The 14486-nt window shown below is 67.5% G+C and overlaps 2 protein-coding genes across 2 annotated transcripts in view; one reads left to right on the forward strand and one right to left on the reverse strand.

Annotated features, from left to right (window-relative positions):
* Positions 1–435: 435 nt before the first annotated feature.
* On the forward strand, positions 436–2837 carry LOC148592398 (leptin-like). Its single transcript, XM_088535082.1, has 2 exons — positions 436–605; positions 2475–2837. Exons 1-2 carry the CDS (start codon positions 462–464, stop codon positions 2835–2837), a joined length of 507 nt encoding a protein of 168 aa, XP_088391208.1. The 5' UTR covers positions 436–461.
* Positions 2838–3656: 819 nt separating this feature from the next.
* Positions 3657–14486, reverse strand: part of LOC148592399 (RNA-binding protein 28-like) — a 31230-nt gene continuing 20400 nt past the window's right edge. The window contains exons 17-22 of the mRNA XM_088535083.1: positions 13093–13649; positions 12639–12735; positions 11610–11823; positions 8680–8767; positions 3953–4868; positions 3657–3764 (exon numbers count right to left, since the gene is read on the reverse strand). Coding sequence (XP_088391209.1) covers positions 3657–3764; positions 3953–4868; positions 8680–8767; positions 11610–11823; positions 12639–12735; positions 13093–13649 — 1980 coding nt within the window. The remainder of the gene's footprint in view (positions 3765–3952; positions 4869–8679; positions 8768–11609; positions 11824–12638; positions 12736–13092; positions 13650–14486) is intronic.

Below are 14486 nucleotides of genomic sequence, written 5' to 3' on the forward strand. Positions count from 1 at the left end.
TGCTGCTGCTGGCCCCGGGCCTGCCCGGGCCACCGGGGCCACCTGCCCGGGCGCACGGGGACGTGCAGCCCCCCGGGGCGACGCGGGAGGGATCCCGGGATCTGGCCCGGGAAGGGGCTCGGGGTGGGATCAAGCAGCTGGGGCCACCCCAGCCCACCCGCATCCCGCATCCGGCTCCGGCATCCATGGGCTGGGAATGCCGGACGCGCCCTCGGGGTCTCCCCTCGGATAGGGCGCGTGTCCTGTGGCCAGTGTGGGGACACGGAGGCGCGGGGCGCAGTGCCAGCACCGCTGTCACGGCCGGGCACGGCCCGGGGACCTTGGGCCACCGCAGTGGCAATTGCGAAAGGGCAGCTCCGGGAAGGGCCCGGCTTGTCCCAGAGCGCCGGGACCCCGTTGCGGGAAGGTGTCCCGCATGTCACCTGGCCGGGTACGGGGACAATGACGCTGTCCCCCGCAGGATGCGGGGACCCGGCGTGTCGCTCTGCGGGCTGCTCTGGCTCTGGCTGCCGCTGGCCTGCGGCCGCCCCGTGAAGCTGGAGAAGGTCAAGGCGGATACCCGGAACCTGGCGCGCACCCTCGGCACCCGCATCCAGGAGCTGCAGGCAAGAGCCGCGGGGGTCACCCCTGTCCCCAGGTCCCCATTGTGCTGCCCTGGGTGGGGTTGGGGACACCGTGGGGAGCGCGGCCGCATCCCGGGCTCCTGGGGACCCGGCAGGATGGATCACGAGTCCCAGAGGGGGGCAGCCCCTGGGAAGGGATGGGACAGACGTCCCAGGTCAGGGACACAAGGAGATGGAGCGACCCTGTGTCCCAGCGGGTTCTGGGCAAACAGGGTGGCCCCGAGGGGTCCCCGTGGAGGGACAAGCACCAGGGCTGGGTGAGGATGGGCTGGGCTGGCCCTGCGTCCCGGAGAGGGGCACCCATTCCATGGATCTGGGTGCCTAGGGTGGCCCTGAACCCTGGAGGGGTCCCAAGGAGGGACACGCACCATGGGTCGGGTTGGGGTGGCCCAGGGAGGGACATGCACCCAAGGCTGGGGTGGGACATTCCAGGGTGGCCCTGCACCCAGAGGGGTCCCAGGGAGGTTTGTACACCCAGGAATGGGATGGGGACATGTCCCTTCACCCAGAGGGGTCCCAGGGAGGCCGGGATGGGGACGTGCCGGGGTGTCCCCGGACCCAGAGGAGTCCCAGGGAGGGACATGCACTGTGGATTGGGACATGTTGGGGTGGCCCCCTGCACCCAGAGGGGTTCCCGGAAGGCTCGTACACCCAGGGCCAGGATAGGGACATCCTGGGGTGTCCCTGCACCCAGAGGGGTCCCAGGGAGGCTGGGATGGGGACGTGCCAGGGTGTCCCTGCACCCAGAGGGGTCCCAGGGAGGGACATGCACTGTGGATTGGGACATGCTGGGGTGGCCCTGCACCCAGAGGGGTCCCAGGGAGGTTTGTACACCCAGGGATGGGGACATGTTGGGGTGTCCCTGCACCCAGAGGGGTCCCGGGGAGGTTTGATCACCCAGGGCCAGGATGGGGACATGTCCCTGCACTCAGAGGGGTCCCAGGGTTGTGCACCTGGGGCTGGGATGGGGACATGTTGGGGTGGCCCTGCACCCAGAGGGGTTCCCGGGAGGCTGGAATGGGGACGTGCCGGGGTGTCCCTGCACTCGGAGGGGTCCCAGGGAGGTTTGCACCCCCAGGGCCGGGATGGGGACATGTCCCTGCACCCAGAGGGATCCTGGGGAGGTTTGATCACCCAGGGCTGGGATGGGGACATGTCCCTGCACCCAGAGGGGTCCCAGGGAGGCTGGAATGGGGACATGTCCCTGCACTTGGAGGGGTCTCAGGGAGGCCGGGATGGGGACGTGCCGGGGTGTCCCTGCACCCAGAGGAGTCCCAGGGAGGCTCGTACACTCAGGGCCAGGATAGGGACATCCTGGGGTGTCCCTGCACTTGGAGGGGGTCCCAGGGAGGCCGGGATGGGGACGTGTCCCTGCACCCAGAGGGGTCCCAGGGAGGGCCGTGCACTGCGGGTTGGGACATTCCAGGGTGTCCCCGCACCCAGAGGGGTCCCGGGGAGGTTTGGTCACCCAGGGCTGGAATGGGGACATGTCCCTGCACCCAGAGGGGTCCCGGGGAGGTTTGCACCCCCAGGGCCGGGATGGGGACGTGCCGGGGTGTCCCCGCACCCAGAGGGGTCCCGGGGATGTTTGCACCCCCAGGGCCGGGATGGGGACGTGCCGGGGTGTCCCTGCACCCAGAGGGGTCCCGGGGAGGTTTGGTCACCCAGGGCTGGAATGGGGACATGTGGGGTGTCCCTGCACCCGGAGGGGTCCCAGGAAGGTGGGGATGGGGACATTCCAGGGTGTCCCTGCACCCAGAGGGGTCCCGGGGCGGTTTGCACCCCCGGGGCCGTGCCGCGATGTCCCCCCGCACTCCCCGTGCCGCCCTGACCCGCTCCCCGTCCCCGCAGCTGGTCCCGCCGGGCAGCGTGAAGGTCCCGGGCGCGGAGGCGGCGGCGGCGGGCGAGCGGGCGCCCGAGGGGCTGGCGGCCGTGGGCGAGCGGCTGCAGGGCGTGCAGCGCGCGCTGGCCGGGCTGGCGGGCGCCGGGGCGCCCTGGGCGCAGCTCGCCAGCGACACCGAGAACCTGCGCAGCCTGGTGGGCGCCCTGGGCCGGCAGCTGGGCTGCGCGCCGCCCCGCGCGCCCGCCGCGCCGCACGGCCTGCCCGAGCTGCTGGCCGCGGCGCCCTACACGGCGGCCGCGCTGGCGCTGCGGGGGCTGCGCGCCTGCCTGGACGCCCTGGCGCGCTACGTGGACGGGCCGAGCGGCTGCTAGCGGGACGGCGGAGACGCGGTCGGGGACGTGCGCGACGGGGTGCCGCGACGGACACCGGTACCGCTGCGGACACTGGTACTGCTGCGGACACCGGTACCGCTGCGGACACCGGTACCGCTGCGGACATTGGTACTGCTGCTGACATTGGTACCATTACCGACACTGGTACCGCTGCGGACATCGGTACCGTTACCGACACTGGTACCGCTGCGGACATTGGTACCATTACCGACACCGGTACCGCTGCGGACACTGGTACCGTTACCGACACTGGTACCGCTGCGGACATTGGTACCATTACCAACACTGGTACTGCTGCTGACACCGGTACCACTGCGGACACTGGTACCATTACCGACACTGGTACCGCTGTGGACACCGGTACCGCTGCTGACATTGGTACCATTACCGACACCGGTACCGCTGCTGACATTGGTACCATTACCGACACTGGTACCGCTGCGGACATTGGTACCATTACCGACACTGGTACCGCTACCGACACTGGTACCGCTACGGACACCGGTACTGCTGCTGACATTGGTACTGCTGCGGACACCGGTACCGCTGCGGACACTGGTACCATTACCGACACTGGTACCGCTGCAGACATTGGTACCATTACCGACACTGGTACCGCTGCGGGCGCCAGTACTGCTGCGGACACCGGTACTGCTGCGGACACTGGTAGCGTTACCAACACCGGTACCGCTGCGGGCACCGGTACCGCTACGGACAGTGGTACTGCTACGGACACTGGTACTGTGACCAACACCGGTATCGCTGCAGACACCGGTACCGCTGCGGACACCGGTACCGCTACGGACACCGGTACTGCTGCTGACACTGGTACTGCTGCTGACACTGGTACCGCTGCGGACACCGGTACTGCTGCAGACACCAGTACTGCTGCTGACACCGGTACCGCTGCTGACATTGGTGCCGTTACCAACACTGGTACCACTGCGGACACTGGTATCGCTGCTGACACCGGTACCGCTACCAACACTGGTACCGCTGCTGACACTGGTACCGCTGCGGACACCGGTACCGCTGTGGACACCGGTACTGCTGCAGACACCGGTACCGTTCTCAACACCAGTACCGTTACTCACATTACTGCCATTCTTGACACTGGTGCCACTGCGGACACCGGTACCACTGCTGACACTGGTACCGTTACCAACACTGGTACCGTTACTGACACTGGTACTGCTGCTGACACTGGTACCACTGCTGACACCGGAACCGCTACTGACACTGGTACCGCTACTGACGTTAGTACCATTACTGACACTGGTACCGTTTGCAACGCTGGTACTGCTACGGACACTGGTACCGCTGCTGACATTACTGCTGTTTTCAACACTGGTACCGTTACTGACACTGGTACCACTACGGACACCGGTACCGTTCTCAACACCAGTACCGTTACTGACACCAGTAGCGCTACTGACACCGGTACCGCTGCTGACACTGGTACTGCTGCTGACATTGGTACCGTTACTGACACTGGTACCGTTCTCGACACTGGTACCGCTACTGACACCGGTACCATTACTGACACTGGTACCACTACTGACATTGGTACCATTACCGACACTGGTACCGTTCTCAACACTGGTACCGCTGCTGACACTGGTACCACTACTAACATCACTGCCATTCTCAACACTGGTACCGTTACCGACACCGGTACCGCTCCTGACACTGGTACCGTTAGTGACGTTAGTATTGTTACTGACAGTATTATTGCAACTATTATTATTGCAACTATTATTATTGACATCATTATTATTGACATCTTTATTATTGACATTATTATTATTGCAATTATTATTGCAATTATTCTTATTACGATTATCATTATTGCCATTATCATTATTGCCATTACCATTATTGCCATTATTATTATTGTCATTATTATTGCCATTATTATTATTGTCATTATTACTATTGCCATTATTATTATTGCCATTATTATTATTGACATTGTTGTTAATGCCATTTTTATTACTGTTATTTTTATTGCTGCCGTTTTTATTACTGCCGTTTTTCTTGTTGCCGTTTTTCTTGTTATTCGCCCTTCCTATTTATTTCTCCCTTGTTAATTTAAAATAAAGTGCCTTTTCCAGCAGTCCGTCTGCCTGGGAGCGCCCATAGGTGCAGAGGGTCACGGTGTTCCCAGCGCTGGGAGGGATGAGCACGGGGATGGGGCAGGAATAGACGGGAATGGAGCAGCGAGGGGACAGGGAGGGAGCAGGGATGGGGACAGGGATGGGGCAGAGAAAGGGCAGGGATGGAGCAAGAAGGGGACAGGGATGGGGCAGGAATGGGGCAGGGATGGGCATGGGATGGGGATGGAGAAAGGGAGAGACCGGGATGGAGCAGGGATGTGGCAGGGAGGGAACAGGAATGGAAATAGGGATGGAGCAGGGATATGGCAGGGAAGTGACAGGATTGGGGACAGGGATGGAGCAGGGATATGGCAGGGAGGGGACAGGAATGGGGACAGTGATAGAGCAGGGATGTGGCAGGGAGGGGACAGGAATGGAAATAGGGATGGAGCAGGGATGAGGCAGGGGATGGGACAAGATTGGGGACAGGGATGGAGCAGGGATGTGGCAGGGAGGGGACAGGAATGGAAATAGGGATGGAGCAGGGATATGGCAGGGAAGTGACAGGATTGGGGACAGGGATGGAGCAGGGATATGGCAGGGAGGGGACAGGAATGGGGACAGTGATAGAGCAGGGATGTGGCAGGGAGGGGACAGGAATGGAAATAGGGATGGAGCAGGGATGAGGCAGGGAGGTGACAGGATTGGGGACAGGGATGGAGCAGGGATATGGCAGGGAGGTGACAGGATGGGGACAGGGATGGAGCAGGGATAGGGCAGGGAGGTGACAGGAATGGAAATAGGGATGGAGCAGGGATATGGCAGGGAGGGGACAGGATTGGGGACAGGGATGTGGCAGGGAGGGGACAGGGCTGGGGCAGGAAGCCACGTCCTTCCCGGCAGTGCCAGAAAGGTGACATCCTTCCCTGGGAGCAGACGGTGGCTGCACACGCGTGTGCATGCACATACGTGTTTGTACGCGCTTGTGCTTGTGCACACGTATGTGTGCAGGCGCACGTACATTATATATATATATATATATAGTGTGTGTGTGTGTTCATATGTGTGTGTGCGCACGCACGTGCATGCACACGTATACATGCACATGCATGCACACGTATACATGCACATGTATGCATGCACACGCATGCACACGCATACATGCACATGTATGCATGCACATGTATACATGCACATGCATGCACACGTATACATGCACATGAATGCACACGTATACATGCACATGTATACACATGCATACATGCACACGTATACATGCACATGCATGCACACGCATACATGCACACGCATACATGCACACGTATACATGCACGTGCATGCACACATATACATGCGTGTGCCCGGGCTTGCTCACTTGCACACTCGTGCACCTCCACGTGTGCAAATCCACCCTGGCAGCCCCTGGACTCTCCCTGCTCTGCCCTCCTGGTACTTGTCCCTTGTCACCTGTCCCCGCTCCCCAGGGCCTTGTCCTCATTTCCTCGCCCCATCCCTGCTCCCTGTCCCTGCTTTGCTGTCCCTGGTCCCTTGTCACTGCTCGTCATCCCTGGTCCCTACTCTGTTTCCCGGGTCCCCGGTCTCCATCCCTGTCCCTGTCTCCGCCATCCCTGTCCCCCGGGGCCTGCTCCTGCCTCCCGGTCCCGGTCCTGGTCCCGGTCCCGGTCCCTGTCCCGGTCCTGGTCCCGGTCCCGGTCCCCCTCGCCCTCCCCGCGGGGCCGCCAGGTTTTCCCAGGTTTCCAGCCTGGAAACTTCCCGCTGGAATCGGGGCTCCCGCCGGCCCTGCCCGCAGCCCCCCCCGGCCCCCCCGAGCCCCGGGGGGTCCCACGGCCCCGGGGGGTCCCACGCGGGGCGGGCTCGGTCCCCCCCCCCCCCCCACGCAGCGGGGCTCACGCGTGTCACGAGCGCGCAGGGCTCTGCAGGGCGCCACGGAGCAGCGGGCGACCCCCTCGAGGACAGCCCCGTCCCCGCGTTGTCCCCTGGTCGTGTCCCCACCCCGGGCCGCCCCCATTCCCGCGTTGTCCCCGTCCCCGCGCTGTCCCTGGGCCATGTCCCCACCCTGGATCGCCCCGTCCCCGCGCGGACCCGGGCCCCGTCCCCTCGCTGTCCCTCGTCCCCGTCCCCGCGCTGTCCCCCGGTCGTGTCCCCACCCTGGACCGCCCGTCCCCGCGTTGTCCCCGGCCGCGTCCCCACGTTGTCCCCGGCCGTGTCCCCGCTAGCGGCCGCCCCGTTCCTGCGCTGTCCCCGTCCCTGTCCCCGCGCTGTCCCCGTCCCCCCACTGTCCCCCGGCCGTGTCCCCTCGCTGTCCCCGCCCCCGTCCCCTCGCTGTCCCCGTTCCCTCGCTGTCCCCTGCCGTGTCCCCGCTCGCGGCCGCCCCGTCCCCTCGCTGTCCCCGGTCCCGTCCCCGCGCTGTCCCCGTCCCCATCCCGTCCCCGTCCCCTCGCTGTCCCCGTCCCCTCGCTGTCCCCGTCCCCGTCCCCTCGCTGTCCCCGTCCCCTCGCTGTCCCCCGTCCCCTCGCTATCCCCGTCCCCGCGCTGTCCCCGTCCCTGTCCCCGTCCCCGTGCTGTCCCCGTCCCCACCCTGTCCCCATCCCCACCCTGTCCCCGTCCCCTCGCTGTCCCCCGGCCCCGTCCCCGCGCTGTCCCCCTCCCCACGCTGTCCCCGTCCCCTCGCTGTCCCCGTCCCCTCGCTGTCCCCCTCCCCTCGCTGTCCCCCTCCCCTCGCTGTCCCCGTCCCCTCGCTGTCCCCGTCCCCCTCCCCTCGCTGTCCCCCTCCCCGCGCTGTCCCCCTCCCCTCGCTGTCCCCGTCCCCGTCCCCCGCCCCCCCGCACGTCTCTCACGCCCGCGCCCGGCCCCGCCGCGGGTGGCGGATGCGGGTGGCGGGTGCGGGCGCCGCGGTGACCGCCTGGCCCCGAGCCCCGGCCCCCCGGGGCGGCCGCTGAGTCAGGCCCGGGCGCCCGCAGCCGGGCCAGGCCCGGGACAGCCCGCGGAGCGTGTGCCGGGACGCACGGGCACCGCGGCGGGACGGGGCGGGCACAGGGGACACCGAGCACCGAACCGGGGAGACCCGCGGGAATTGGGTCTGGGGGCGGCCGGGGGGCACCGGACCGGGGAGACCTGCGGGAATTGGGTCTGGGGGCGGCCGGAGGGGGCACTGAGCACCGAAACGGGGTGACCCGTGGGAATTGGGTCTGGGGGCTGCTGGGGGGCACCGAACCGGGGAGACCTGCGGGAATTGGGTCTGGGGGCTGCTGGGGGCACCGAACCGGGGAGACCCGTGGGAATTGGGTCTGGGGGCGGCCGGGGGGCACCGAACCGGGGAGACCTGCGGGAATTGGGTCTGGGGGCTGCCGCGGGGCACTGAGCACCGAACCGGGGTGACCCGTGCGAATTGAGTCTGGGGGCGGCCGGGGGGACACCGAGCACCGAACCGGGGAGACCCACGGGAATTGGGTCTGGGGGCTGCTGGGGGGCACCGAACCGGGGAGACCCGTGGGAATTGGGTCTGGGGGCTGCCGGGGGGCACCGAGCACCGAACCTGGGGTGACCCGCGGGAATTGGGTCTGGGGGCTGCCGGGGGGCACCGGACCCGGGGAGACCTGCGGGAATTGGGTCTGGGGGCGGCCGGGGGGGGCACTGAGCACCGAACCGGGGAGACCAGCGGGAATTGGGTCTGGGGGCTGCTGGGGGGGCACCGAGCACCGAACCGGGGTGACCCGCGGGAATTGGGTCTGGGGGCTGCTGGGGGCACCGAGCACCGAACCTGGGGTGACCCGCGGGAATTGGGTCTGGGGGCTGTTGGGGGGCACCGGGTCCGGGGAGACCTGCGGGAATTGGGTCTGGGGGCTGCCGGGGGCACCGAGCACCGGACATGGGGAGACCCGCAGGAATTGAGTCTGGGGGCGGCCGGGGGGGTCACTGAGCACCGGACACGGGGTGACCCGTGGGAATTGAGTCTGGGGGCTGCTGGGGGGCACTGAGCACCGAACCGGGGAGACCCGTGCGAATTGGGTCTGGAGGCGGCCGGGGGGGCACCGAATCGGGGAGACCTGCGGGAATTGGGTCTGGGGGCTGCCGGGGGGGCACCGAGCACCGGACATGGGGAGACCCGCAGGAATTGAGTCTGGGGGCGGCCGGGGGGGTCACTGAGCACCGAACCAGGGTGACCCGCGGGAATTGAGTCTGGGGGCTGCTGTGGGCATAGCGGGCACCGAGCAACGAACACGGGGAGACCCGCGGGAATTGGGTCTGGGGGCTGCTGGGGGGGGCACCGAGCACCGAACCGGGGTGACCCGTGGGAATTGGCTCTGGGGGCGGCCGGGGGGGGGGCACCGAGCACCGGACACGGGGAGACCCGCGGGAATTGGGTCTGGGGGCTGCTGGGGGGGGCACTGAGCACCGATCTGGGGGTGACCCGTGGGAATTGGGTCTGGGGGCTGCTGGGGGCACCGAGCACCGATCTGGGGGTGACCCGTGGGAATTGGGTCTGGGGGCTGCTGGGGGGGGCACTGAGCACCGAACCGGGGTGACCCGCGGAAATTGGGTCTGGGGGCTGCCGGGGGGCACCGAGCACCGATCTGGGGGTGACCCGTGGGAATTGGGTCTGGGGGCTGCTGGGGGCACCGAGCACCGGACCCGGGGAGACCTGTGGGAATTGGGTCTGGGGGCGGCCGGGGGGGCACCGAGCACCGAACCGGGGTGACCCGTGGGAATTGGGTCTGGGGGCTGCCGGGGGGGCACCGAGCACCGGACATGGGGAGACCCGTGGGAATTGGGTCTGGGGGCTGCTGGGGGGGGGCACCGAGCACCGAACCGGGGTGACCCGTGGGAATTGGGTCTGGGGGCGGCCGGGGGGGCACCGAGCACCGGACATGGGGAGACCCGCGGGAATTGGGTCTGGGGGCTGCTGGGGGGGGTCACTGAGCACCGAACCAGGGTGACCCGCGGGAATTGGGTCTGGGGGCTGCTGTGGGGGCACCGAGCACCGGACATGGGGTGACCCGTGGGAATTGAGTCTGGGGGCGGCCGGGGGGGGGCACTGAGCACCGAACCGGGGAGACCTGCGGGAATTGGGTCTGGGGGCGGCTGGGGGGGCACCGAGCACTGAACCGGGGTGACCCGTGCGAATTGGGTCTGGGGGCTGCCGGGGGGCACCGGACCCGGGGAGACCTGCGGGAATTGGGTCTGGGGGCTGCTGGGGGGCACCGAACCGGGGAGACCAGCGGGAATTTGGTCTGGGGGCTGCTGGGGGGGCACCGAGCACCGAACCGGGGAGACCTGTGGGAATTGAGTCTGGGGGCTGCCGGGGGGCACCGAGCACCGAACCGGGGTGACCCATGGGAATTGAGTCTGGGGGCTGCTGTGGGCATAGCGGGCACCGGGCCCAGGGAGACCCACGGGAATTGGGTCTGGGGGCGGCCGGGGGGGGCACCGAGCACCGAAACAGGGTGACCCGTGGGAATTGGGTCTGGGGGCTGCCCTGGGCACGGGCATGGGGGGCAGAGGGACCCCCCGGTGCCAAAGGGGGGCCCTGACCCCCCAGGGGTGTCTCCCCCTCCTGCCCCCCAGCTCCAACCCGGTACCAGCCCTCGCGCCCCAGCTCTGCCCCACAGCCCTGGGCGACGGGTGCCAGGGCTCTATGGGGTGACCACGGGGCTCTATGGGGTGAACATGGGACTCTATGGGGCGCTGGGGCTCTATGGGGTGACCATAGGGCTCTACGGGGTGCCAGGGCTTTATGGGGTGACCATGCAGCTCTCTGGGGTGTCAGGGATTTATAAGGTGACCACGGAGCTCTATGGGGTGACCATGGGGCTCTACGGGGTGCCAGGTCTTTATGGGCTGACTGTGGGGCTCTATGGGGCGACCATAGGGCTCTATGGGGCGACCATGGGGCTCTATGGGGTGCCAGGGCTCTATAGCGTGCCAGGGCTTTATGGGATGACTGTAGGGCTCTATGGGGTGCCGAGGCTCTATGGGGTGACCACGGGGCTCTACGGGGTGCCAGGTCTTTATGGGCTGACTGTGGGGCTCTATGGGGTGACCATGGGGCTCTATGGGGTGCCAGGGCTCTATGGGAGGACCATGGGGCTCTATGGGGCAACCATGGGGCTCTATGGGGTGACCATGGGGCTCTACGGGATGCCCATGGGGCTCTATGGGGTGACTGTAGAGCTCCATAGGGTGCCAGGGCTCTACGGGATGACCATAGGGCTCTATGGGGCGACCATGGGGCTCTATGGGGTGACCATGGCGCTGGCCTCTGCCACCAGCCCAGGACCCGGGCCCAGGTCCCACAGCCCCCGTCCCCATGGAAGGGGACACAAGGAGGGGACCCGGCCCCCCACCCATGGGGACACAGGTGGCAGGAGGGAGCAGCAGCCTCCTTGCACGAGGCTCTTCAATAACCTATATTCCTCTCCCATTAATTTATACTCCCCTCCCATTAATTTCTATTCCCCTTCCATTAAACTAGATTCCCCTCCCATTAAAACACGCTCCCATTCCTCCACGGGAAGGACATCCAGCACCGTCACTCCCAAGGGACCCAAAACCCAGGGATCCAGGCCCAAATCCAGGGCAGGGCAAGAGCCGGGGGCACCAAGGGACCGGGGAGCCCCGGGATGCCGGAGGGCACACGGAGAAGGGGCCGGGGACAACACGGAGACGGGAGCAGGGGTTTCCCGGGAAGCCAATCCGGGATATCCGTGTATTTCTCGGGAAGGGGCCGTGTCCGTCAGCTCTCGAACCACTTGGTCGCGGGGGCGCGCGGGGCCGCCGGGGCCCACGAGGCTCCTCTTGTAGCGCTCCACGAGGAGGGCGAAGCGCGACTCGGCGGCGGGCGGCGCGGCCTGCGGGGACATGGGGACATGGGGACACGGGGGACACGGGGGGACATGGGGGACACGGGGGGACATGGGGGACACGGGGGGACGGGGGGACACGGGGGACACGGGGGGACATGGGGGACATGGGGGACGGGGCTCAGCGGGGACACGGGGGACACACGGGGACATGGGGGACACGCGGGGACATGGGGGACACGGAGGGACACAGGCGACACGCGGGGACACGGGGGACACGTGGGGACGGGGCTCAGCGGGGACACGGGGGGACATGGGGGACACGCGGGGACATGGGGGGACACGCGGGGACATGGGGGACACGCGGGGACGGTGCTCAGCGGGGACACGGGGGACACGGGGGACACCCAGGGCACAGGGCACAGGGTGACGGGGACCCCTGGGGATCACCCCGTGCAGCCCCTGCCCCAACAGGGACACCCAGGGCACAGGGGACACCCAGGGCAGGTCCCATTCCCACATGGACATGGAGCCTCCCATTCCCACCCCAGCCCCATGCGGAGCGGGGTGCCCACGGGTGATTCCCATTCCCGCATGGAGACGGAGCCGCCCGTCCCCATCCTGTCCCGTCCCGTCCCCATCCCCGTCCCCGTCCCCATCCCGTCCCCATCCCCATCCCGTCCCGTCCCCATCCCGTCCCGTCCCCATCCCGTCCCGTCCCATCCTGTCCCCGTCCCCGTCCCCATCCCGTCCCCATCCCCATCCCGTCCCGTCCCCATCCCGTCCTGTCCCCATCCCGTCCGTCCCCGTCCCCATCCCCATCCCCGTCCCCATCCCGTCCCCGTCCCCGTCCCCGTCCCCACCTGCGCGGGCTCCGTGCGGCGCCTCTCCCTGCGCGGCCGCGCGTGTCCCCTGCGCCGCGGGGCGGGCGCCGCCGTCCCCCGGCCCTTGTCCCGCTTCCTGCGCGGGGACACGGGAGCTGCGCGCGCGCCCGGGCACCCATGGGTGCTGTGGGGGACCCTGCACCGCCCGGGCACCCATAGGTGCTGCAATGGGACCCCCGCACCGCCCGGGCACCCATGGGTGCTGCAATGGGACCCCCTGCACCCCCTGGGCACCCATGGGTGCCATGACGGGACCCCTGCACCACCCGGGCACCCATGGGTGCTGTGACACCGCGGGGGGACCCCCAAACCGCCCGGGCACCCATGGGTGCTGCAACAGGACCCCTGCACCTGGGCACCCATGGGTGCTGCAATGGGACCCCCTGCACCCCCTGGGCACCCACGGGTGCCATGACGGGACCCCCGCACCCACCTGATCTTGGGCCCGCGGTGCGAGGGCAGTGGCAGCACCTTCCTGCGGGTGCTCCCGTCGGGAAGCTCCACGCGCTCCGCGGGCCGCTCCGTGCGGAAGCCGCACCAGGACGCGGCGCCGGGCGCCGGGCGCTTCCCGGGAACGGGGCGATTCCCGGGAGCGGGGCGATTCCCGGGAGCGGGGCGATTCCCGGGAACGGGGCACTTCTCCTCGGAGCCGCCTGGCTTCCCGCTGCTCTCGGATCCGGGTCGCTTCCCGGGAATGGGGCGCTTCCCATTGCCCTCGGATCCGGGTCCCTTCCCGGGAATGGGACCCTTCCCGCTGCTCTCGGATCCAGGTCGCTTCCCGGGAACGGGTCGCTTCCCGCTCCCCTTGGAGCCCGGTCGCTTCCCATTGTCCTCGGATCCGGGTCCCTTCCCGCTCCCCTCGGATCCCGGTCGCTTCCCGGGAACGGGCTCCTTCCCGTGGGATCCGCGCTGCTGCCGGCGCTTCCCGCCCGGAGCGGCGGGTCGGGCTGCGGCCCCGTCCTGCGCCGGCGGCTCCGGCTTCAGCTTGAGCTGCGGAGGATGCGGAGCTGGGACGGCCCGCGGGGACACGGGGACACGGGGACACGGGGACACGGGGACATGGGGACATGTGTGGGGACATGGGGACACGGGGACACGCGTGGGGACATGGGGACATGGGGACATGTGTGGGGACATGGGAACATGTGTGGGGATGCACACGGGGACATGGGGACACACGTGGGGACACACGTGGGGACATGGGGACATGTGTGGGGACATGGGGACACATGTGGGGACATGGGAACATGTGTGGGGATGCACACGGGGACATGGGGACACACGTGGGGACACACATGGGGACATGGGGACACGCGTGGGGACACACGTGGGGACATGGGGACACGCGTGGGGACATGGGGACACGCGTGGGGACATGGGAACATGTGTGGGGACACGGGGACATGGGGACACACGTGGGGACACACGTGGGGACATGGGGACACACGTGGGGACATGGGGACACGCGTGGGGACATGGGGACATGTGTGTGTGGGGACATGGGGACACACGTGGGGACACGGGAACATGTGTGGGGACACGGGGACATGGGGACACACGTGGGGACACATGTGGGGACATGGGGACACGCGTGGGGACATGGGGACACATGTGGGGACATGGGGACATGTGTGGGGACACACGTGGGGACATGGGGACACGCGTGGGGACATGGGGACACACGTGGGGACACACACGGGGACATGGGGACACGCGTGGGGACATGGGGACATGGGGACATGTGTGGGGACACACGTGGGGACACACGTGGGGACATGGGGACACATGTGGGGACATGGGAACACACATGGGGACAGGCACAGGGAC

This window comes from Tinamus guttatus, unplaced genomic scaffold (genome assembly GCF_059628265.1).
Source record: "Tinamus guttatus ecotype Peru unplaced genomic scaffold, ASM5962826v1 Tinamus_guttatus_pri_ptg000613l, whole genome shotgun sequence".
NCBI classification, from domain to species: Eukaryota; Metazoa; Chordata; class Aves; order Tinamiformes; family Tinamidae; genus Tinamus; species Tinamus guttatus.

What these genes read in the sequence shown, in the direction of transcription:
- LOC148592398 (XM_088535082.1), top strand. Translation starts at nt 462, where the DNA reads ATGCGGGGACCCGGCGTGTCGCTCTGCGGGCTGCTCTGGCTCTGGCTG. An exon ending in CCCGCATCCAGGAGCTGCAG is followed by an intron (nt 606 to 2,474) that starts GCAAGAGCCGCG and finishes CCGTCCCCGCAG; the next exon opens with CTGGTCCCGCCGGGCAGCGT.